Source organism: Peromyscus eremicus, chromosome 1, assembly GCF_949786415.1.
Source record: "Peromyscus eremicus chromosome 1, PerEre_H2_v1, whole genome shotgun sequence".
NCBI classification, from domain to species: domain Eukaryota; kingdom Metazoa; phylum Chordata; class Mammalia; order Rodentia; family Cricetidae; genus Peromyscus; species Peromyscus eremicus.
The window spans coordinates 187,009,586-187,036,042 of record NC_081416.1 but is presented as its reverse complement, the minus strand read 5'-3'; the positions used below and the strand labels follow the sequence as shown (position 1 = coordinate 187,036,042).

Genomic DNA, 26,457 nt, shown 5'->3' with positions numbered 1-26,457 from the left:
CTGTGGGTGAGAACAGTTTGCCTGCAGTCTCCCTTGCTCCTCCTCAGAGTTTCTTGGCAAATTACTCTGCAAGTGTCTGTCTGTTTGAGAGGTGTGAGGCTTCTATCATAGTGGGTCTGTTATAAATTCAGAGTGTCGGTAGTGTATGATATTCTCATCCCAATCATTCAGTTCCATGTCTGTCCCTGAGATTTGACTGAGCTGTAATTGGAAGTGGCATTCAAGTTACACTAACTGAAAATACTTTCTAAATATTTTCAGTATTCTGACCCTGCATGACAATTGAGGAATTACTTGTATAATCCTGTATTTTTTTTCTCTTTACTGAGCACAGTACTGTGTTAGAAATCCAGGTGCTTCCTGAACAATCTCTTTCCCATGTGCAGGGCTCACTGGTCACCCAGATCTGGTCACCTGTGCTGCAGAACAAAGTGGCCTGGAAGGAAAGAGGAGACAGGAGCTAAGGATCCAGGTATGGTGGAGAGATTGGTGAAGGAGTGGAAAGGGGATCAAGTGAATGTGGAAGTGGGACATGAAATTAGTTTTGCCACATTCTGTTTCACTAGAAATAATTCTGGAGATTTCCACTGAGAAAGAGCTCAGAAAGATATCCTGCTGTAGGTATGAAAACAGGTTCTACAGAAGCATTGATTCTAGAGGGCAAGTAAAATTGTATTTGAGTATGTTTGTGAGTGATGCTGTCCTTATTCACATCAGTGACCATGTTTTCATAACAATATTCATTGATTTTATTTTTTATGATTTTAGTGTATTTAAAATAATCAAAATTAATATCTCTACGTTTATTTATTGTTTTCATAATCTTGTAGCTTTTGAAATTCTAGCACATTCTGTACCTTTTACTGTTAATGTCTCCATTTCTGAAAATAATGCCAATATAGTTTATAAAAAATCAGGAACTATATTTACAGACTGTTAAACTCCTTCTTTGATGTCTTCCCATGGATATCTCCTGTTGTCTGTGGTCATGACAATTCCAAGCGGTTTCCATTGCTGTAATTGTAACACACTGTGAGGGCACCTCTAGGTTTGATCCTCTTCGTATTTTCCATCTCTTTGCTGTTCCTTGGTACTTTCAGGATTACTTTCTGTAAAACATGCAAATAGGATTGTGGTAAGAATTGCTTGGAGTCTTAGAGAAGACCATCTTCCTTCGAGGTTGTCTTCTTGTGTTTGATAAGAACATGAAGCAATGTGCCACTTTTCACATGTTTTGTATGTTCTTCTGTTTTCTGTCCGCTATGGATGTCTGTGTTCTGAGTTTTGTGACATGCACCCGTGTTGATCAAGGAATTTTCTAATAGACCATGTTATCCTTTGTTATTACTCTTTATTTTGTACTTTGATATTTTTGTTTTGATTTCTCTGTCACTATTCTAATTATGATCATCAGTCCTCTGTACTGCACTCCATAGTCACAGCATTTAAAAAAAATTCCTTCTTTCTCAGTATTTTGTATTTTTAGATGTGCAGTAATTCTTTTCATAGAAAACATATATTTTAATATCAGCTGTCAGTTTTCTTGAATTCTATGGTTTGTTTATATCTTTTACTTGTGGAATACTGTCTATTTACATTTCAAGAAATTACTGGAAAAATGCATTAATTATTGTTTAGGGACTTGAGTGTGAACACTGACTAGGCAGAGTTAAAATCTCTGTATATTAAATTGATATTATCTTATGATCTACACTGTAGAGTGTAGCAAGAATCCTAATTGGTCCTAATAAAAATAGAGTCAGATATCAGGGTGAAAGCTGAAAGATCAGAGAAGCAGAACAGCAGCCCCTAGAAAGACTTCTTCCCTCTGCTCAATCCTGAGCCTGAAAGGGGGTAGGAGCTTCTTTCTCCTCACGCCTTATATTCCTCTCTCCGCCCACCCATACAGCTTCCTGTCTCAACCTCGCTAGTGCTGGGATTAAAGGCTTGTGTGCCTCCCAAGTACTGGGCGCAAAGGTATGAGATCCCAAGTGCTGGGATTAAAGGTGTGTGCCACCACTGCCTGGCCTCTATGGCTAACTAGTGGCTTAGCTCTGCACTCTGATCTTCAGGCAAGCTTTATTTGTTAGATCACAAATAAAATATCACCACAGTAGAGCTTTTAAATATGTACATATTGGCCCTTAAAACTGCTGTTGCACACAGTCTGTTCGATCCATTTGCTTATTTATCGATTATATTATCATTTGCTTCCTTTGTATTTTTGATAGGTTCTGTATTATCCATTGTAGTATAAATAGATAGCTATATAGACTGTCTCTTCATACTTTTAATTATTACCATTTACCTGGATGTCTTTTACTTTACCCAGTACTATTTGTCTGGTTCTGCTCGTTTCAAGTGTTTCCCTTTGTATTACTCTGCAGGATTCACTGTTTCAGATCATACATGAAGATTGATGATTCATTATATGGTAGGAGAGATTTGAACCCAGGTTCATGTTTTTATATTGGTATACTTTTCCCAGTGCCACTATTTGAAGAGGGTATCTAGTCTGCAACACATGTTTGTGGTATTTTGGTGACGTTCACCTGGATATTGCTATTGGGCATGTTCTGGATCTGTTGCTGTATTGCATTGCTCTGATCTGGAATCACACTGGGATAGCTTGAGCATTGTAACATCTTCCTGGGGCTGCTCTGTACCCAGGGAATTTATGTCAATATAAATTCTAGGTTTCTCTGTACTATTTCTGTGAAGGTTATTGTGGGAAGTTTAAATGTCATGAGGTTTGAACTGATGATATAAACCATCTACCTCTAGGAGGCAACCATGGATAACAGCAATAGCCTAAAATGTTTTGAGAGTCTCTTGGACAGCTGTGACCAACAACTTCAAAACAGGCTTCTTACACTGGTGTTGGTCATTTTGTTAGAAAATCTGTGGCTCTTGTGGGGAGCATTATCAGGCCAGATGGGAAATTTTCATTTATACTCTAAATATATATGCATAGTCAGACTTATATGTATTGTAGGCATTTTTCCTAGATGGATAATATTTAAGGAATAGTTGGATTCCTTATGACTGTTTAGAAATCCTTACACTCCTTCTTCTGTGTTTATATCTGTCCCTTCTCCATAATTAAATCCCTCCCTGTATTTCCATTTCCCCCTTCAGATCTCTTGTTCTCTATTACTCCTGTCTCTATTACTCACCCACACTCCACAATACTCTCTTCTTACTTTTCTGGTTACTGCAGTTACTCCAGGTTGTAGACTCACATCTGAACATTTGGAGATAGGAACTTCCTATGACAGAGATAATGAATGCATTGTCTGTCTTTCTGTGTCTGGGTTACCTCACTCATATGATCTTTTCGAGGTCCATCCATTTAGCTGCAAAACTCGTGATTTCAATGTTCTTTGCAGGTGAATAATATTGCATAGTGTATATGAACCCCATTTTCATTATCCATCTGTCAGTTAGGGACATATAGGTCGTTTCCCTTTTGTAGCTATTGTGAGTAGAGCAGCAGTGAACATGGCTGAGCAAGTGTCTGTGAAGCGGGATGTTGAATTCATTCAGCATGTGCCAAGGAGTGGAACAGTGGGTCATGTGCTATATTAACTGGAGGATTTATTTATTGAGTTGAGGATTTTCTATATTGATTTTGAGAGTGGCTAGATATTTTCTGATGGAGTTCTTACTCCCTGTGTTTTTGCTTTTGATGTTACTGCTGGTTGGATTATTGGGAATATTCCTCTTCCTTCTCTGTGAGAATTATTGCTTTGCTGTCTTGCCTATGGATGATTACTTCCCAGTTTTCCTATATTTATCTATTCCTTACATGAAATTTATTATTTCCCATGTTCTCATGGATAATTCCTCTGATTTTCCTGTATTTGCCTTTGATATATTGTCTGCTGTCCTGCTTTGTTGAAATGAATTGTCTTGCTTCATAAATATCTTGAACTACACTTACGTCTTCATCAATTCTAATATAGATGTAACAATATGGTTGATAGTGATTTTTTTTTTTCTCCAAGCTTCAAATGTTGTTCCATACTCTTCTGGCTTTGGGATCATTAACCAGACACCTGGTGTATTCTGTTCCTTGGGTCTTTTCATATGGTTTGACATCGTTCTGTAAGCTTTCAGTATTAACTTTTGCTTTTTCTTTTTGACCCTTTATATGAAAGAGCAGCAAGCCATCTATTCATTGTTCCTGAAAGAAAAACTCAAAGAAGAGAAACAGAAAGAAATGGCTGATTCTCCAGTAAGCATGTCCCAGGTCAGTGGTCATATCCACTCTTTTTGTAGAAATGTTATATATTCAGACATTGCAAGCCTTTAATTTTCTGCTTCTCATAATTTTTTTAATGTTATTATGAAAAGTATTTAAACAACAAAAACAAAATCACACACTGAAATTAACCAGACCTAAAGACTATACAACTCAAGGTACTTTTTAAAAAATAATTTATTTAACTTTATGTGCATTGGTGTGAAGGTGTTATATCTCTTGAAACAGGAGTTACAGTTGTGAGTTGCCATGTGGGTGCTGGAAATTGAACCTGGGTCCTCTGGATGAGCAGCCAGTGCTCCTAACCCCTGAGCCATCTCTTCAGCCCTCTCAATGTACAGTAAGAGTAGTCATTGGGAACAGAAGCTCTGGAGCCTCACATGGGATTTTATATTTATATTTTAGCTATTAAATATATGTTTATGAACTTATCTGCTACAAAAAAGAAAAAAACTGTGACAGAATTAGAACTAGAAAAGCACTTAGCTTTATATCCTTTTTTATAACTGGTGTCCATTACCTGACAGTATGAAATGCTGTTATACTCATTGTTATTGTTATAGCCAAAATTCGTTGCCTATAAAGCCAGTCATGAATTCTACCTTCCATATCTACTCCTTTCTCTTTATGGAATGGCACTGTACCTAGAGTTTAAACATCCCAACTGAGCCTGTTAGAATAGTCATGTAAGGCCCAAGTACACACAGGATTGATTTGTGTCAGTGTTTTAGCATGATCTACAGGTACAGCATTTAAAGCACATTTTCTCATCATGAATTTTCCTTCTGAGACATGTCTGCTGTGATCCTCTGTAACATAAACATTGCATCCGTAACAGATAGATAACTGTGTCCAGACCGTAAATGTCTGTTGTTTTGTGTATATATTTGTAAGACTATTATGTCCATCTGTTTTCACAGAGTTGAAAAATCCATTATACAATATGACTATATTAGAAATCTTTTTTTTTTTTTTTTTTTTTTTTTTAGTAATTATCTTCACTCATCTACATCTCTCCGGGAAAGCACTCTGTCCTGTACCACATAATCAAACTGTACTTTTTTTGTTTTAGGGTCTGTTGACATTCAGGGATGTGACTGTGGACTTCCCCCAGGAGGAGTGGGAATGCCTGGACTCTGCTCAGAGGGCTTTGTATATTGATGTGATGTTGGAGAATTACAGCAACCTGATCTCTGTGGGTGAGAACATTTTGCTTGTAGAATTCCTAACTCAGGCTTTGTATGTACTGGCATTATAGATTGTAAACTCTCTGTTAAGCTGTCTTAGAAACAGCAGGAGACTCCAGAAAGTTTGTTAGTAGAAAAGAACTTTTTCATGGAATTTAATTTTTTGTTAACACTTTCTATGTTAGAGTTATCATACACCCCTCATTTTGGTTCCACAATGCACTCATAAACTTAGTATCCTATAATGTTTACACCCATATATTAGAGCTCCATGTCCACCGTTGTACCTGACATGGTTTTAATTGTGAAAAATACTCAAAATGTGCAAACTGAAAATTCTTCCTATATATGCTGAAGATTCGACAGGAAATAGCAATTGGGAAATCATTCCTCTACTTTGGGTTCTCTTCATGTACTGAGCTCAGTACTGTGTTAGATGTCTGTCTTCTTTCTAAAAATTCTAGCATGGGTCATGGGCTACCTTAGAGAACACATGGATTATTGTGTGCAAGGTTTGCCTGGTCATCTGTCCGGAGCAAATGAGATTGCCCTGGAATGTGGAGAGGAGAGAGTAAGCACAAGCAGGGTGGGCTAGTGAATGAGCAGGACAACAGTGACGGCTTCCAGTGAAAGAGAAAGCAAGAGCTGAGAATGTTCTTGTGATATTCGGTTCCACTTGAAAGGATTCTTGATCATTTAACTTAGTGTAGTGTCCTGGCCCCAGGAAGCATCCTGTCTGTTGTAACTGTTAGAACACGTTGTGTCTTATGTACCTGAATTATGATGACAATACTAGTACAAAATGCAAATTTATTTGACTATGCTGACATCAGATTGGAATAATTTTACAAATGTTAAGTCCAACATGAGTCCATGAAGAATGATTATTTTATAAACTGAGTCACCCACACAACACAATACTTTCTTTTTACTTTTCTGGTTACTGCAGTTACTCCAGGTTGTGGACTCACATCTGAACATTTGGAGATAGGAACTTCCTATGAGAGAGATAATGAATGCATTGTCTGTCTTTCTGTGTCTGGGTTATCTCACTCATATGATCTTTTCAAGGTCCATCCATTTAGCTGCAAAACTCATGATTTCTCACCCATGCCTTCCTTGTATACGTATCTTTATATTACATCCTTAATTTTTTTCCTAGTGGAAAACACACAGACACCTTTCTGGGAAATAATCTCAGGAGTCCATGTACAGAGTGGACTTGAGAATAACCCTGTGAGGAAAGTTAAGAAACACAGCAGTGTGTGGAGCTCAGACAGTGGAGGATAGAAATCAGCAATAGGTGCCCATGACAGCCCTGCCTCAAATGATCTAGAGCCTCTGGTGTCTGGCAGAATTCTGTCTTTGCGTCCATTACTTTCAAAGATCTAATGGGTTTTTCTGGAGAAAAATAAACGGTGATGTGTTTTTAAGTAAGACTTTAACCTTTAAAGGAATTAGGTCTTCTGTATAGTGCTCCTCATTACCTGTCACTTAGCATGTACAAATACTGTGAACCTGGGATTGGATTAAACTCCTCTTCATCAATGAGAAGAAATATTTAAACATAGAAACATGTATTCTCAATATAATCAGTCAGTGAGCTCCATCCCAAAGCTAATTGCTAATTTTTCAATTTCCTGATCCATCTTGTGCCATTAGACATTTTCAATAAGGATGAGATATCTGTCATATAACAGACCCTTGAAGGCTGTCAGGCTGTGTTTGTGAGAATATATTGAAATACAGTGAAAGAAAAATGTCTAGGTAGTTGCTGGTTGACTTATCTTAAGAGAGAACTTGCAACAAGTCCTATTAATCTGAACTGTACCCATTTTCAGAGAGCTATTGCAAATGTGATCCTGTCCATCAACATGTGAAGACTGAAAAGGAGTCTTGTCAGTGTTATGAGCTTGGCAAAATGGTTCATCAGTCCTCCAAATGTGCACTTTATAGAACAAGTGAAACTACAGAAAACTCTAATAACTACACATGCAGTAATCACAGGGATGCCTGTGTTGACTCATCAAACCCAGACAGATATGAAAGCATGCACACTGGAGAAGAACCTTGCAAATCTAAAGACTGTGAGAAATCCTTAAATTTCTGTTCAAACATTACTCAAGATCAGAGACTCTACACTGCAAAGAAAGAGCACAGGCAGGGAGAATATGATGACTATTTTGCCTCTGCGTATAGTCTTTTGCAACAACCAATTTACATTGGAGAGAAACCATACCAGTGTGGTAAATGCAGGAAATGTTTCAGTACCACCTCACGCCTAATTGTACATCAGAGAATTCATACTGGAAAGAAACCCTACAAGTGCAGCCTTTGTGGCAAATCCTATAACCAGTGTGCAAATCTTAGAATACATCAAAGACTTCATACTGGGGAGAAACCTTACAAATGCAAAGAATGTGGAAAGTCATTTCGACAGTCCTCAGCTCTTAAAAGCCATCAGAAAATCCATACTGGAGAGAAGCCTTACAAATGTAAGGACTGTGACAAATCCTTTGCCCACCATTCCAGTTTCAGGACACATCAGAAAATCCATACTGCTGAGGAACATTGTAGTTGCCAAGAATGTGGCAAGGTCTTTCATCAGCTTTCACACTTTAGAAGACATTATAGACTCCATAGTGGAGAGAAACCTTACAAATGCAATGAGTGTGACAGATCCTTTACGCACTACTCATCACTTAGATGGCATCAGAAAACTCATTCTCTAGAAATTTTTTACAAATGCAAAGAATGTGGTAAGTCCTTCCTTGAATTATCACATCTTAAAAGGCATTACAGGATCCACACTGGTGAGAAGCCTTACAAATGTGAGGTCTGTGACAAATCCTTTACTGTGAACTCAACTCTTAAAGCACATCAAAAAATTCATACTGGGGAGAAACCTTACAAATGTGTGAAATGTGACAAATCTTTTACCAAGTGCTCACATCTTAGAAGACATCAGAGTGTTCATACTGGAGAGAGACCTTATAAATGTAAGGAATGTGACAAGTCTTTTCCCGAGTGCTCAACTCTTAGAGAACATCAGAAAATTCATACTGGAGAGAAACCTTATAAATGTGGAGTATGTGACAAATCCTTCATCCAGCAATCAAATCTTAGAACACATCATAGAGTTCATACTGGAGAGAGACCTTACATATGTAAGGAATGTGGCAAATCTTTAACTACGAGCTCAACACTTAGAGCACATCAGAAAATTCATACTGGAGAGAAACTTTACAAATGTAGGGAATGTGACAAATCCTTTACCCATAACTCACATCTGAGAAGACATCAGAGAATTCATACTGGAGAGAGACCTTACAGTTGTAAGGAATGTGACAAATCTTTTACTACATGCACATATCTTAGAGCACATCAGAAAATTCATACTGGAGAGAAACTCTACAAATGCAAAGACTGTGACATGTCCTTTCTCCGGATTTCTAGTCTTAAAATACATCAGAAGATTCATACTGGAGAGAAACCTTACAAATGCAAAGATTGTGACAAATCCTTTAATCAGGTTTCAAATCTTAGAAGACATCAGAAACTTCATACTGGAGAGAGACCTTACAAATGTCTGCAGTGTGACAAATCCTTTACCCACAAGTCAAATCTTAGAACACATCAGAGAGTTCACACTGGAGAGAGACCTTACAGTTGTAAGGAATGTGACAAATCTTTTACAAGGTGCTCTTATCTCAGAGCACATCAGAAAATTCATACTGGAGAGAAACTTCACAAATGCAAAGACTGTGACATGTCCTATATCCACCTTTCAAATCTTAGAAGACATCAGAGAGTTCACACTGGAGAGAAAAATAACATTGTAAATAATATGACATAGCATTTTTTTTTGGTATTCTCTGCTTATAAATCCTAACAGTATACATAATGGAAGCATAAAGAAACTTGTGAAAGCCCTTAATGAAGTTTTAAATCTCAGAAAATATCACAGAATTTATACTAAATAAAAATCTGCAATAGTAGCTATGTGAATTTTTTTGTAAATGTGTATGGGTGCTTTGTTTGCAGGTGTTTCTGTGTACTAAATGTATGCCTGTTCCCTGTGGGGGCCAGAAGAGGGCATAAGAGTCTCTGAAGCTGGAATTCCAGACAGCTGTAAGCGCCTATGTGTGTGTGTTGTGAATTGAGCTCCAGTCCTCCAGAAGAGCAGTCCCATTTATCCAGCCACTGGGAAAGGTGTAATAAAATCATTTCTCTTTGCCAGGTGGTGGCTTTAATCCCAGCATTGGGGAGGCAGAGGCAGGTGCATACATGTGAGTTTGAGGCCATCCTAGTCTACATAGCTAGTTACAGGACAGCCAAGGCTACTACATAATGAAATCCCATCCTCAAAAACAAACAAACAAAACAACCTAAAAACAGTTTATCAGGGCTGGAGAGATGGCTCAGCAGTTAAGAGCACTGACTGCTCTCCCAGAGGTCCTGAGTTCAATTCCCAGCAACCACATGGTGGCTCACAACCATCTGTAATGAGATATGGCACCCTCTTCTGGCCTGCAGGCATACATGCAGACAGAACACTGTACATAATAAATAAATAAATCTTTAAAAAGAACAGTTTATCTTGTTCAGCATTCAAGAATTCATAATAATGCCAGGCTAGGTAGTGCATGCCTTTAATCCCAGCACTTAGTTAGTCTGGGGTCATCCTGGGCCACATAGTGAGTTCCAGGACTGCCAGGAGTGCATAGACCATGTCTCTAAATAAATAAATAAACAAACAAATAAATAAGGACAAAATGTAGTAACATAAAACAATGTGACAAAGACCTCTGATTGTACTGTTCATCACAAAATGTATGCTTCAGAGAAAGCATAGAAAGGTATACCATATATAATCTCCATGTCTTGCTGTTCATTGGAAATCACATGAACCAAATGCATTGAAATTGACAAATCCTTGACCTAATGCTGAAATTACCAATGTAAAGGCAAATTCAATATGAAACAAAAGACAAGAAAATGCTCTAATAGAGTCTCATCTTTTGTTTTCTTTGAAAATCTAGAGTCAAGCCTTAAAATATCAAGAAGGTGAGAAACGGTAAAGAGATAAACTGTACACATGACAACACAGGCATATCACAAAGAGAATCCACAAGGGCTTTGGGCTTGGTGGATCTCTGTGAGTTCAGCCTGGTCCGCAGTGCAAATTCTAAGACAGCCAGAGCTATACAGAGAAACCCCATTTAGAAAAAACAAATCTTAAAAAAAAAAATCCTTGAGGACATGCAGAAATTCATTTTGAACTACTGAAGAAATATGTATATTTATTCCACACTGTTAAAAAATTATATAGCTTCCATTAACTGCTAGTAGACCCTCATGAAGATAAAGGAGACTCATAGGACCCACCCTGAGCCATGAAGAAATGGTAATTGCCCCGATCTTACACAGTCGTCTGTTCTTAGTACTTTCTGAACAGTTATGAGTCTACCTACTTGAAGAGGAGTCTTCTTTCACCAAGGTTGAGAGTAGTACAAATTGATAATTATAAACATGAATATTTAGATGACTCTTGAACAACATGATCTTGAACAAAACATCAATAAGTTCTACCACTGGACCTATACTTCCCAAGCCTTGGTTTGTGACCATGGCATGAATTCCTCTCTATGGAGCAGGACTCAAAACCTATGAAGAGAGAAGTTGGTTATGCCCATAAGCAGTCATGCCAGTATTGCACAAGTGCACAAATCTTGCCCAGGAGGTTGCTATTGTAAGATGTAGGATCCAGGGGTAAGTAAGACCATTGATACCATTTCTCTGCCAGCAGCCTATGAGAGGTAACCAGGAAGGAGAGTTCCCTGGTAAGTTCAAGATTGCTCTCTATCTTGCAACCAAAGTGTTTGGTGTCTTCAGCAACACCATGTACTTAGGGTGTCTAACCAAGAGCACTGGCAATGACCTATTTTGTTTGGGGTGCATCTGGGACCTTCCTGACCAAGTAAGTCCTAGGTGGATAACCAGTTCCTGGTACAGAGAGTTCCATTTAATAGCCCTGTTGTCTGGGAGCAGCATTATTTACCCATGTGGAACACATCTGTTCAAAGTTTGAAAATTATGTTTACTATTAACCTCTAAGACAGTGGGATTTCATGAGGCTTCTTCATACATCCTTTTGGTCAACCCACCCATTCTTCCTCCTTTCTTCCTGCCCCATGCCCAGTTAAACATTTAGCACACATTAACATTTATAGCACATATGTTCTACCATCCTCTATTATTGTATTATTTACTTCGGTTGCAAAATGATAGGTTCCCATGTAGTTTTCTCATGGACATCTCGCTCAAGTTGACCTTTCAGCAGCCCCCACTCTTGCCACCACTCCACTAAATACGAACCATTCTGCCCCCATAATACCCACTCTCTAATTTCATATCACCTATATTCTACTATGCATCCTCTCTTTTTGCATCTCCCTACTAATCATGCATTTATAGCTTCCTGGATTCTACATGTAGTCTTACTAAAGTAAAACACTCACGTGTGCACACGTGTGCGCGCACACGCACACACATACATACACACAAAGTTTGAAGCTATGACCCACATTTGGAAGAGAACATGTCAGGTTTGACCTTTGGGGACTAAGTGGCAGCACTCATCATATTGTCTTGTTGCCTACATTTAAATCTAGATTTCACACTCTGATTTTTATTTACAGCTAAGTAATGGACATTTGTAGATGTCTATCACATTTTCATTTACCCATGATCAGTTGATGGACATCTGGGGTGATTGCATATCTAGATACTGTCAGTAAAGCAGCAATGAACATGATGGGCAAATGCTCACTGGTAAGATGGCAGTCCTTAGAGTTCATGCTCAGGAGTGGTTACAGTTTTTTCTGAGATTAAACACATCCATCTTGGAAAAAACTCCTTAAAACACTGGATATTAACAGAGAGGTAAAAGAACGGGATTCTCTATGGGATGTGATACAATCAGTAAAACAGGGAATCTCCCAAAGCTTAGAAATAGACAAAAGATTGAGGAAGTTGCACAAACCGGCAAGATTCACTAGGGAGGTCCTGACTCAAGCATATATAATCAGTAAGGACTGCTGACACTGTCAGACAAGCTGAGCTGCACAGAAGATGCTCAGACCAGCCATAGAGCAGACAGTCCAGCTGCCTGGACCAGACAAGACAAGCTGCCTGGAGGAAATAGTGAGTGGCTTGAAAGACACTTCCAACCTCCCTTGAGGTGCCTGCAACTCTGCAGTGATCCCAGGTTTCCAGCTTCATTAGCCATCACCTGCACAGGGTGATGCAGCTGTCATTGAGTCCTTTGTGCTTCTATAAATAACCCATCACTTTTGTAAGTTACCCCAATAAAACTCACTGGTCAACTTGACTTTAGAGAAGACACTGTAAGACGAATTGCTAAGTGGTCTTATTAATTAAAAAAAAAAAAAAACAACTGGAGCCAGATATTGGGGTGAAAAGCCGAGAGATCAGAGGAATAGGGAAAGCCACAGCCAACCTCACCTCATCGGCACCTCAGTCTCCAAAGAGACCTACTTCCTGTATACCCATGCCTATATGCCTTTCTGTTCTGCCATATTATTTCTTCTCTCTGCCCAGCTACATTACTTGCTCTTCCTGCCCAGCTCTGTCATTTCTTGTCTGTCTGTACATACCTACAGATCGTTATAGTTAACTAGTGTTGAAATTTTAGGCATGTGCCACCACACCTGGCTCTGTTCCTAGTGTGGCTTTGAACTTACAGAGATCCAGATAACTCTCTGTCTCCCAAATGCTAGGATTAAAGGTATGAGCTACCACTACCTGACCCTATGTTTACTATAGTGGCTGACTTTTTCCTCTGATCCTCAGATAAGCTTTATTTGTTAAAAGCACAAATAAAGTATCACCACAGAACACTGTGTGCTCTTTCAGAAGACTCACTTTGAATTCCCAGCACCCTTACATGGGGACTCAATCTGTAACCTCAACTCCAGGGCATCCAATGCCCTCTTCTGGGTCGGCTAGCACTAGGAACACACACGGCACACTGGCATACATGCAGACAAAACACGCCTAAAAGAAAAAAAAAACCCATAAACCTCATTGGTTCACCAAGTTAGACTTCGTTGGTTCCCAGCTTTGGTTTGTCATTGGTTCCTTATCTGCGATAAGTAGATGTTGTCATTGTTTCCACTGGAATAGTGTCACACATCAGTGCTTTGTGTCACAATATAGTTTTCTTTCTTTCATTTCTTCATTTATCAGTGGGGGACTTCTGGACTAATTTCAAATGTTCATTCCCTAATTCTCACTCCCACAGCAATGTATGACCTTTCCCCACATTTATGTCAACATTAGTTATCTATTCCTGATGATTGACATTTTATCTAGAGCATCATGCAATCTTAAAGGAGTCCTAGTCTGCATATCCCTGATAGATATATAACATTTTTTGTTTCTTTTTGTTTTAGTTTAGGTTTGTTATTGTTGTATGTTCATTTGTTTTCTTCATTTTTCTTTTTTTCACATTTTTAATTTGAATTTGTTATATTATTAGAACATTTCTCCATTCACTTTCCTTCAGACAGATCCTCCCATATACCTTCCCTGCTAACTTTCAAATTCATGGCATCTTTTTCATTAAGTGTGATTGCATACATATATGTCTATATGTATACATACATATTTGTAAATAACCTACTCAACACATATGTTACTTATGTGAATGTTTTCAAGGCTGACTATTTAGTACTGAATAACCAGTTAGTGTGCTCTTCCCTGGGGGAGACTAGTTCTCCTGCTCCCACCATCCCCCAGTTGTCTGTAGTTCTCTGTGTGGGGTTGAGGCAGTGTGGGCTTTTCCCCATCCACTTTGGGAATGCCCATTGTTCTTGTCTTTTTCCAGCTCACATTTGGGAGGTTGTGTTAGTGAGATTTTATAGACAAAGCTTCGAGCATTGCTAGGTGTGATGGTTATTCTTGGTTGCCAACTTGACTACATCTGGAATGAACTACAATGCAGAAATGGAGGGCACACCAGTGAGATTATTTTTGCTTGTTTTAAAGTGACTGAATCCACTTCTATTCTGGAACTTTGAGATAGGAAGACAAATGATGCCATCAATCCTCATCTTGAGGCTGAAGGACACACACCTTTGATCAGGATAGAGACGCTGCAAGATAACACCTTTAATTTGGACCACACCTTCTGCCAGAAGCCTATGTAAGAACATGGAAATAGGAATCATTTTGCTCATTGCCTGTTTGTTGGCTCATTTTCTTGCTAACACATCCATTCCTTTACTGCGTTACAGCCTACTTTTTTGGGGATTCCAGCATATACTGAAGACCAGCCAACATATTCAGCTTTGTGGACTAAGCGACTCCTGGATTTTTAGACTTTCTGTTTCAGCCAGCCATTGTTGGATTAGCTGGACAGCAGCCTGTAAGTCATTCCAATAAATCTCGATTATATATATTCATTCCATAAGTTCTGTTACACTAGAAAACCCTGACTAGTACACTAGGAGACACAATCTCACAACAAACTCCCTGGTCCTCTGCCTCTTTTAATCTTTATATCCACTCTTCAAAAATGATACTTGAGCCTTAGGTGCAGGAGGGTTTTACAGATGTATCCAGTGGGCCTGGTCTCCACAACTCTGCATTTTGATTAGTTGTGGATTTTTGTAGTGTTCTCTGTTGAAAAGAGAAGTTTCCTTGATGAGGGGTGAAGACTAACTTACCTGTGGGTGTAAGAGAAAATGTTCAGTTATTTGCTGGGGATTGTGATGGTCTAGTAAAGTGGTGCTTGTTTCTTGTCCTCTAAAATTTTTGTCTTCACCAGCACCTATAGGTAGCTAGATTTCTAGTACTACTCACAGTTTCTCTTTTGTTAAGAGGATCTGAAGTCCAGTGAAAGAGATGTTGGTTACCACCAAGGTATGCTTGCCACTACTACATTCTTAGGGCTACTGTTCCAGGATGGCAGTTGATGTGATGTGTAGACATCATAGCTGGCTAGGACTGTTTGTTGGCCCCCTCCTCTGGAAGCTTGCATGTTGCTTCTGGTACCATGAAAGCTGTTACTCAGGGAGCAATTTACATTGTTTTAAGACAATGTCTCTGTGTATCTCCAGCTGTCAGAGACTCACTGTGTAGAGCTTGCTGGCCTTGTACTCAGAGTTCCCCTTGCCCGTCCCTTCTGAGTGCTGAGTTAAAAGGCTTGCATGACCTTGCCCAACTATACATAACTTTTGTTATTATATTTTTTGTTATTTCCTGTGTACCCTTTGCTGACCTGGAACTCACTCTGTAGGCCAGGCTGAGCTTAAACTCAACAGAGATCTGCCTGCCTTTGCCTCCTGGGTGCTGGGATTAAAGGTGTGTGCCACTACCTTTATGTCTTGACAGTTACCCAAGATAACTGCACTGCCTACATGATAGAAATGAGTGATCAACTGGATCTCTTGTTAACTGACATTAAAGACTTCTGTTACACTAAATTGGAAACTAAGTGAAATGGATGAATATAACATACCAAATTTAAAGCAACATAAAATAGATATGTTTACAGAACATCAATAGCAATGTGACTAAAGCAGTTATAAAATGTCACCCTTCAAAGAACCCTATGACCAGACTGACAGAATCCTGTCAGAACTCCAGCCAGGCGGTGGTGGTGCACGCCTTTAATCCCAGCACTCGAGAGGCAGAGGCAGGCGGATCTCTGTGAGTTCCAGACTAGCCTGGTCTACAAAGCAAGTTCCAGGAAAGGTGCAAAGCTACACAGAGAAACCCTGTCTCAGGGGAAAAAAAAAGAGAGAAAAACTAGCAGCAAAGATATTTAAAATACTAATTGACACAAAAAAGGAAGACTTCATGGCTCTTAGGATTACCTGTTATTTTTATCTGGTAATGAGCTGAACATGGTAGCATATACCTTTAAAGCCAGCATTTCAGAGGCCAAGGTAGGTGGATCTCAGTGAGTTCAAGGCCAGCCTGGTCTACAAAGTGAGTAATATACAAGTCATGGCTATTAAACAGAAAAACCCTGTCTTGAAAAAACAATAAACAAACAAATAAGTAAACAAACCACCAGATAATGAACAGCCAAAAAGAAACTACAGACTGGTATATTCATTTAAAAAACTTCTGAGCTCCGGACGGTGGCACATGCCTTTAATCCCAGCACTCCTGAAGAAGAAGCTGGCTGATCTCTGGGACTTCAAGGCAAGCCCAATCTACTCTAAAAAATCGAGTTCCAGGATGGCCAGGGTCACACATAGAAACTCTGTACCAAAACAAACAAACAAAAAAAAAACAACAACAAAGTCTATTATTAGATATTTCACATTCACACACATCTATATGTATATACACACACTCTGTGTGTGTTTGTGTGCGTGCACCTCAAATACTGCCCACTCTAACCTCGTACCTCTACTATCGTGGTCCACAATCCCAACAAATCTTCACTATGTTCCTCTCTGTTCATTTTGCTTTGGGACCCACTGAGATTACCCAGAGCCATCTGTGAGACTGTGGGTTTGGAGCTATGTGTTGGAGCCTGGTGGGCTCAGCAGAGGACTGCAGCTAAAGGCAGTGATTCCTCTCCTACAATCGATCCATTGCCAACATTTGAGATTTAAAGTGTGTGCCCTGTGAGCCTTTCCCTTTCCTAGACTGATTGTGGTCTAGTGTGAGGTCCATGCAGGTCAGTACAGCTGCTGTTGGTTACTGATTACAACAGCTGTGTGGAGTCTAGAGAATGGCATGTCTTAGCCCTTCCTCCTCACTCCCTTCTTATTCCCTTTCCTCCACCTCCACCTCAATTTTCCCCAGAGCCACTGACTTTAGTGGGAGGGACAGGTGTTGGGGAGGGGAGGGTGTTGGACCTTAGGTGAGTGTAGGTGGAGGATAGAGAAGCCAAAGGAGAAGTTAGAGGAGTGACATAACAGGAAGCTTCCTTATTTACTGCATCTGGGACAGCAAGCGTCTCTGCATTCACCATTGCATTAAAAAATTGTATATTTTATCTGAAAAGCGCCTTTAGCATGAGAACTTGTTTCTGAGTTAGTAAAATGACAAGACCACCATCTAGTGGTGAGAGCGGTACAGCGCGGGATGAACTCAGCCCTGGGCTGATAGCGGTGGACTAACCACTGACTTCTGGAAACACCTAATTCTTTCCAAAATCCAGGTTCCTGATGTGTCTCTCACAAGTCACAACTGCAGTATTTGGTTTTGGCTTCTCATGTTTGTGTTAGCGATGGGACGCTGGCATCTGAATTTACCCTGTTATCGTTTCTCTAAGTTGTAGCCCAGGGGGCTGGTAGTTATCGAGGTTAGGTTGCTTGTTATTTATCTAGAAGTATCAGACTCACTGTGGGGGTCAGATACCGGGGTGCAGCGTCCTCCTAGATCCAGTTCTGGTCCAGGCTGGCAGCAAGCATGTGGGGAGGCTGTGCAGAGCGGGTCCAGGGCAGCCTGACAGCTGGAGCTGTGTGGAAGGCAGCCTGAGATCGATGGGCGGGGACGGTCCCTGATGGGGCGGGGACACCCGGAAACAGCTGATGGGAGGCTGTTGGAGTTTACGTCAGTGTAGATGAAGGGAGGGGAGTGGGAGGGGATAGAAGAGTGACGTAAACGGAAGCTGGGAAACCTCTAGATAAAGAGCTGAAGCCAAAAGTGTCAAGTGCCCATTCCCTGTTATTGCTCCGGGCCTGCACGGTGGGGAACCGCGTGGTGCAGACCTGGGTGCGGAGGACCCAGCGGGGTGTCGCGGGGACCCGAAACCTCCCCGGAGCCGCAGTCTCCGCGCGGGGCGGCCTGGGAAAGTCACCAGTCAGCAGCGCAGTGGCGGGAACCGCAGCCCGGCGGCCCTGGAACCTCCCAGGTCAGAGGAGCTGCGGGGCTGGGACACGGGAGGGGAGGGACCGGGGGAGCCAGCAGTTTCTCGGTTGTTCAGAATAAAGCTGGATCCGAAATTCTGCTGTGGATATCTTACCCTTCTCGTCCAGGAACTCACTCTGTAGACCAGGCTGGCCTAGAACTCAGATGCATCCAATTGTGCCTCCCCACCACCGCCCGACTGCCATAATATCCTGTAAGGGCACCCTAATAGAATATTTCAATTTATCTGTCGATATTTGCAAACATGATTCTCTTTGCTTCGGTGGAAAGGAAAAAGCTCTTGAAATCTACATTCATCCACGCTAAATCCTGTGTTATTGGTGGGTATGTGAGGACTTGGCATCCCTGGAAAAATCTTAGAAAAAGAAGTAAGGTTTTTTCAGAGCAAGGGCATCTTTGCAGTCGGGAGACAAGAAATAACAAACACAAAGTCACTCCAGGCAACAACGCTCACACAGATTTATTGGAGACACAGAACAGTGGTTGCCCCTGTAAGGAATGAGACATCAGAGGGCTGAGTGGAGGGTCGGCTTTTATAGTGTCTTTGTAGTGTGTGCTGTGACCTAGTGGAAAAGTACATTGGGGCCGGAAGTATTGCTTGGCGATGAAGGCTGAAACATTGGCCATTAACAGGGACTCAGGGTGGAATTTCCAAGACTCTTGAGTCTCTGGGCAGGCCAGGGACAGAGGATTTTCCACTGGCCGACTGTTACCCTGCAGAAATGCCTGCAGATTGAAGTGAATCAGGTGTGTGTGTGTGTGTGTGTGTGTGTGTGTGTGTGTGTGTTGCCAGTTCCCCTTGTATGGTTGTAAACATTAACATTTAAATCTAAACTTTTTACTCACCATTAATTTTCTGTCTGAGATATATGCACAGAGAAACCCATCTCAAAACAAAACAAAATAAAAAGACAAAAACAAAAAAGAAAAAACATTATAGAGTAGGATGTTATTAGAAAGTGTCTTTTGAATACTTATAACAACTCATCTACATCAGAAAAATGTCCACAATAGTCTTGTGTCTCCTCAGTTCAAGAAAAGCACTCCTGTCCATGGACACATGACCAAACTGTTATTTTTTTGGTTCTTGTGTTTGCTGTGTTTGAGACCTGAACTCACAGTGTTGCTCTGTCTGGCCCAAACTCATCCATGTAGACCAGGCTGGTCTGGAACTCACAGAGTTCCACCCACCTGTTTCTGCCAAGTGCTAGGATTTAAAAGTGTGCACCAACACAACCTTTCTTTTTTGTGATCTGTTGACAGCCAGTGGTGTGACTGTGGACTTCTCCCGGGAGGAGGGGCAATGCCTGACCCTTCCCTAGGGGCTTTGTGCAGAGACTGAATGTTGCAGAATTTCAGCATTTTGATTTCTGTGGTTGAGAATAGTTTTCTTATAGTCTCCCTTGCTCTTGCTCAGGGTTCCTGGGAAAACTGTTGTGTTGACCTGTGTAACATCTCACAGAGTAAAGTCCTCAGGGGAACAATTTCATGTTCATTTCAGAAAAATTTCATGAAATGTTCTCTTCTTGTGAGTCCTTTTCAGAAGTGTAGGGCTTCTATCATATCTGGCCCTGATAAATTCAGAACCTCACTAGTGTATGATATTCTCATCCCAATCATTCAGTTCCATTTCTGCCCCTGAGATTTGAATGAACTGTGATTAGAAGTGGCATTCAAGTTACACTAACTGAAAATGCCTTCTAAATATTTTCAGTATTCTGACCCTGCATGACAATTGGGAATCACTTGTAGATTCCTCTTCATCTACTGAGCACAATATTGTGTTAGAAATCCAGGTGCTCTCTGAAGAATCTCACTGATCACCCAGACCTGCTCACAGCAGAACAAAGAGGCCTGGAAGATGGAGAAAGAGGAGACAGTAGCTAAGGCTCTAGGTATTTGGAGGGATTGGTGAAGATTGATTCCAAGGGGTTCAAATGAATGTGGTAGTGGGACATGAAATAGCTTAGAAATATTTCTAGAGACTTCCACTGAGAAAAATGTCACAATTATCGTATTGCAGGTATGACAACAGGTTCTACAGAAGAATTCATACTAGGAGGCAAACACAATTGTATTTGACTAAGCACGTGAGTGATGCTGCCTTTTTTCCATGCACATCACTGATCATGTCTTCAAACCAATATTAATTTGCTTTCATTTCTATGATTTTAATATATTATAAATGATGAAAATTAATACCAACAGAGTTTTGATAAGAATCAGGAAGTACGTTTACAGACTGTTAAACTCCATCTGTACTGTCTTCCCATGGATATCTCCTGTTGTCTGTTGTCATGATAGTTCCAAGTCATTTCCATTGCTGTAACTGGTTTTTTTGTTTTGTATTGGTTTTTTGGGTTTTTTTTGTTTTTGTTTTTGTTTTTGTTTTTTGGTTTTTCGAGACAGGGTTTCTCTGTGTAGCTTTGCGCCTTTCCTGGAACTCACTCGAGGTCCAGGCTGGCCTCGAACTCACAGAGATCTGCCTGGCTCTGCCTCCCGAGTGCTGGGATTAAAGGCGTGCGCCACCACCGCCCGGCAGTTTTTTGGTTTTTTGAGACAGGGTTTCTCTGTAGCTTTGGAGCCTGCCCTGGAACTCGCTCTATGGACCCGGCTGGCCTCAAACTCACAGAGATCCCCTGCCTCTGCCTCCCAAGTGCTAAGATTAAAGTCATTGCCACCACCACCACCACCGCCACCTGGCTTCCATTGCTGTAATTGTAACACACTATGAGATCACCTCTAGGTTTGATCCTCTTAGTATTTTTCATCTCTTTGCTGTTCCTTGGTACTTTCAGGATTACTTTCTGGAAAATAAGAAAATAAGATTGTAATGGGAGTTGCTTGGAGTCTTAGAGAAGACCAGCTCCTTCTAGGTTGTCTTCTCCTGTTTGAAAAGAACTTGAGGTAATGTGACAGTCTTCACATGATTTATGTATTCTCCTGTTTTATATCTGCTTTGGATATATGCATTCCAGGTTTTGTGACATGCATCCCTGCTGATCAAAGAACTTTCTATTAATGGGTCATTTTGTCATTTGCAATACTCTTTATTCTGTATTTTGATACCTTTCTCTTGATTTTTCTGTCATTATTGTAATTATGATTATCAGTCTTCTTTACTGCTGTCCATAGTCATGGCATTGTTTTTTATTTTATTATTTTTTTTAAGTCCTGGGCTGGAGAGATGGCACAGAGGTCAAGTGCACTGACTGATCTTCCAGAGGTCCTGAGTTCAATTCCCAACAACCACATGGTGACTCACAACCATCTGTACTGAGATCTGGTGCCCTCTTCTGGCCTGCAATCATACATGCTGTATACATAATAAATAAATAAATCTTGAAAAAAAAATCCTTCTCAGTATCTTGTGTGTTTAGATATGAAATGAATTTTTGGTAAAAAAAAAAAAAATGCTTTAATTTCAGCTATCGTTTTTTCTTTTTTTTTTTTAATGCTTTAGTGTGTTTACATCTTTTACATCTTTATGGAACATTATCCATTTGAATTTCAAGAAATTAATGAAAGAAATGCATCAGTTATTGTTTAGGAACTTGAGTGTGGACACTGACTAGACAGAGTTGGAATCTCTGTACATTAAATTTATATTATGATCTACACGCTAGAGCTTTTTATTATGTACATATTGGCCCAGTCTGTTCAATACATGCTGTGGGATGGTCTGTATGGTCTGTATGTCAAGTGTGTTGCTGATTGGTCAATAAATAAATCACTGATTGGCCAGTGGCCAGGCAGGAAGTATAGGCGGGACAAGGAGGAGAATAAAGCTGGGAAGAGGAAGGCTGAGTCAGAGACACTGCCAGCTGCCACGATGACAAACAGCATGTGAAGATGCCAGTAAGCCACGAGCTACGTGGCAAGGTACAGATTAATAGAAATTGATTAATTTAAGCTGTAAGAACAGTTAGCAAGAAGCCTGGGACGGCCATACAGTTTGTAAGCAATATAAGTCTCTGTGTTTACTTGGTTGGGTCTGAGAAGCTGTGGGACTGGTGGGTGAGAGAGATTTGCCCTGACCGTGGGCCAGGCAGGAAAACTCTAGCTACAAATACATTTTCTTATTTATTGATTATATCATTATTTGCTCCCTTTGTAAGTTTTCTTTGATAGATTCTGGGTTTTCATCCATCGTACTATAAATAGGTAGCTAATAAATGTATCTGCTGTGTAGGCTCTCTCTTCATACATTTAATTATTACCATTTCCCTGGACATTTTTAACTTTACACAGTACTATTTATCAGTTCCTGCTCTTCTAACAAGTGTTGCCCCTTTGTGTTGCTCTGCAGGCTTCACTGTTTCAGATCATAGATGAATGTCTGTGATTCATTGTATGGTAGGAGAGTTTGAATCCAGGTTCATGTTTTTATATGCAGATGATACTTTTCCCAATGTCACTGTTTGAAGAGACTATAGATAGCTTCTGCAACACGTGTTTGTGGTATTTTGATGGCATTCACAGGGTCATTGCTATTGAGCACATTCTGGATCTGCTGCTGTAGTACATTGGGCTGTTTGTCTGTCTTCTCCTCTCCCATGATGCTGTTGGTTGTGTGGCCCTGCAGTGTCATCTGGAATCACACCAGGATGGTTCCAGCATTGTAACATTTCCCTAGGGCTGCTCTGTACCCAGGGAATTTGTGCATCAATACAATTTCTAGTTTCTCTTTACTATTTCTATGAGGTATGTTGTGGAATGTTCAAATATCATGCAGTTTGAACTGACTATATAAACCACTTTCAGAAATACTGCAAGTTTCACAATATTATGTCTTCTTCCACCTGTATAAATCATTTTTTCCATGTTCTAGTTATTTTCTTCTGTTTCTTCAGTGATTCAGTTTTCAATGTAGCGCTCTTTCATCTCTTTGGTTAGTTCATTCAAGGGAATTTTATTTTGTACTCTCTGTCTCTCTTATTTTTATTTACTATTCATTTTTCTAAAGATAGATTTGTATATTTTATGTATATGAGTGTTTGTTTCCTGAATGGCTATATATCATGTGCATCCTAAAGTTGGAGTTTGGGTTTGTAAAAGAACAACAGGAGCTTGTAACCCTTGAACCATCTCTCTATTCTGATATTAAGTTTATCATGTGCACAGAAATAATAGAAAATGTTAGATTCTATTGTTTATTTCTTTACACGTGATCCAAAATCTTGACTTTACAGAGGCATTTATTTTTCTTTAACTGCTGTTGTATATTCGTGTGTATCTGTAAACATAAAAATACAACCTACTCAGTCTGTATGTTTTCAGGGATGAACATTTGGTAATGGATAAACACATGCTGCATTCTTCTCTGGGAAAGATTATTTCACCAGATCTCAGAATCCTTTAGTGTTTAACTAGGGTTGAGGCCTAGTTTCTCCCTTCCATGTCAGCATGTCTCTTGGTGTTGTCCTTGTTCAGCTCATGTTTAGGCAGCCATGTTTGTATGATTTCATGTGTGTAGCTTCTCTGACATTTCTAGGAAACAATGTCACAGCAAACATCCTGTTCCTCTGGCTCTTCCACTATTCCCACCCCTCTTTCTCAGTTTTCCCTGAGCCTGAGGTGAAGGAGTTGTGTTCCTTATATGTTAGTTGAGACAGAGCATCACAACTTTACAAAATCTCCATGTATTGCTAAAAGAATTTTTCTTGATGAGGTGTGAGAACTACATTTATCTGTGTGAATAAGGAAAATACTCAGAATGCAGTTAGGGATTATGCTGACTTGGTAAAATAGTGATTATAGGTTCTCCTCCAAGATCCACGCCTTCACTAGCCCTAGGGAAACTAGTTAGGTTTCCAATACCAGGCATGATTTCCCTCTTGTTAAGAGGGTCTTAATGCAATAAGAAGCTGTTGGTTACCACCAAGGTCTGTGTGCCACTCTTGCACCCTTAGGGCTATCATGCAGTGCAGATCATTGCTGTGGTTCATGGGTGTCCTAGCTGGATAAGACTGTTGCCTGGCTCCCTCCTTTGGAAGCTTGAATGTTGCCTTCTAGTACCATGAAAACTAGTCACCAGGAAGGAGTCTTTAAGGTCATAACCATCTCTAGTCCTTTGGGATCTTTGAAGTTCATGACTTCAACAAGAGACTCACCTTCTACCTCTGTGAGGCAAACATGAGCAACATCAATAAGCTACAATGTTTTGGGAGTCTCTTGGACAGCTGTGACTATCAGCTTCAAGCAGGCTTCTGATGCCTGGAGTTCTGGTTACTGCAGTCACTCTGGGTTGTGAACTCACATCTGAAGATTTGAAGCTGGGAACTTTCTATGAGAGAGACCATGCAATGTCTGTCTTTCTGGGTCTAGGTTATCTCACTCAATATGATCTTTTCTAAGTCCATCCATTTAGCTGAAAAGCTCATGATTTTAATTTCTCTTTTTTGTTTTGTTTTGTTTTATTTTGTCTTGTTTTTTTCTTTTTTTTTCTTTTCTTTTCTTTTCTTTTTTTTTTTTTTTTTTTTTTTTTTTTTGGTTTTTCGAGACAGGGTTTCTCTGTGTAGCTTTGCGCCTTTTCCTGGAACTCACTTGGTAGCCCAGGCTGGCCTCGAACTCACAGAGATCCGCCTGGCTCTGCCTCCCGAGTGCTGGGATTAAAGGCGTGCGCCACCACCGCCCGGCTTTGTTTTTTTCAAGACAGGGTTTCTCTGCGTAGTTTTGGTGCCTGTCCTGGATCTCGCTCTGTAGACGAGGCTGGCCTCAAACTCACATAGATCTGCCTGGCTCTGACTCCTGAGTGCTGGGACTAAAGGCATGCGCCACCACCAACCAGCAATTTCAATTTTTTTTAACAGCTGAATCACATTCCATAGTGTATATCAACCACATTTTCATTATCCATTTGTCAGTAGAAGGACATTAAGGTTGTTTCCCTTTTGTAGCTATTGGGAATAGAGCAGCAATGAACAAGGGTGAGCAAATATCTGTGGAGTTCGATGTGGAGTCCTTTGAGGGTATACCAAGGAATGAAACAGCTGGATCATGTGCTAGACTTACTTAAGATGAGGATTTGTTTAGTTAATTGAGGGATTCTCTCTATGGATTTCCAGAGTGGCTAGATATTTTTGTTTGTTTTTGGTTTTCTAGACAGGGTTACTCTGTGTAGTCCTGACTATCCTGGAATAGCTCTGTAGACCAGGCTGGTCTTGAACTCAGAGATCTGCCTACCTCTGCCTCCCAAATGCTGGGATTAAAGACATGTGCTACTGGTGGCTAAATATTTTGATAGGGTTTTCATTCCTTACGTTTTGGTTTTTGATGTTGCTGGTTGGATTAATGGTTGGATTCATTCTTCCTTCTTTTTGAGAATTTGTAATTTGCTGTCTTGCCTATGGATGATTACTTTCCAGTTCTCCTGTATTTATCTATTCTTGACATGAAATTTATTATTTCCTAGCCTGGCAGTGGTGGTGCACACCTTTGATCCCAACACTCGGGAGGCAGAGGCAGGCGGATTTCTGTGAGTTTGAGGCCAGCCTGGTCTTCAGAGTGAGTTCCAGGACAGCCAGGACTGTTTCACAGAGAAACCCTGTCTCCAAAAAACAAACAAATAAAAAATTATTGTTTCCCATGTTCTCAAGGATGATTCCTCTGACTCTCCTGTGTATCTTCTGTTTCTAATTTATTATCTGCAGTGCTGCTTTAGTGAAATCAGTTGTGTTAACTCAGGACTGTCTTGAAATGCACTTATGTCTCCATCAATTAAAAAGACTATTTTCCTGGAGGCAACACTATGTTTAATAGTTTTCTCTCCAAGCTTCCTGTGTCAGTCCATGATTTCCTGGATTTGGGGTCATGGACTGGACACCTGGCTGTAATCTGTTGTTTGGGTCTTTTCATTGTTCTTTCACAGCTTTCAGTATTAATTTTTGCTTTTCCTTTTTGACTCCTTGTATGAAAGGGCAGCAAGCCATCATTCATTATTCCTGGAAGAGAAACTCAAAGAAGAGAAACGGAAAGAAAAGGTTGATTCTCCAGTAAACATGTCCCAGGTCAGTGGTCATGTCCACTATTGTTCTAGAAATGTTATATTTTGAGACATTGAAAGACTCTATTTTTTGTTTCTGA

At 40.2% G+C, this 26,457-nt stretch overlaps 1 protein-coding gene, 1 long non-coding RNA gene and 1 pseudogene across 2 annotated transcripts; all 3 read left to right on the top strand.

The window, feature by feature from the left end:
* The first annotated feature begins 4,072 nt into the window (after nucleotides 1-4,072).
* Nucleotides 4,073-9,900, top strand: LOC131894206 (zinc finger protein 54-like). Its single transcript, XM_059244433.1, has 3 exons — nucleotides 4,073-4,252; nucleotides 5,337-5,463; nucleotides 7,293-9,900. Exons 1-3 carry the CDS (start codon nucleotides 4,154-4,156, stop codon nucleotides 9,305-9,307), a joined length of 2,241 nt encoding a protein of 746 aa, XP_059100416.1. The 5' UTR covers nucleotides 4,073-4,153; the 3' UTR covers nucleotides 9,308-9,900.
* An 8,212-nt stretch (nucleotides 9,901-18,112) lies between these two features.
* On the top strand, nucleotides 18,113-21,686 carry LOC131894198 (uncharacterized). Its single transcript, XR_009374870.1, has 4 exons — nucleotides 18,113-18,355; nucleotides 20,161-20,267; nucleotides 21,171-21,279; nucleotides 21,545-21,686. It is a non-coding gene; the product is annotated as an uncharacterized LOC131894198 (long non-coding RNA).
* Nucleotides 21,687-26,292: 4,606 nt separating this feature from the next.
* The window catches only part of LOC131894185 (zinc finger protein 54-like), a 30,083-nt pseudogene continuing 29,918 nt past the window's right edge, over nucleotides 26,293-26,457 (top strand).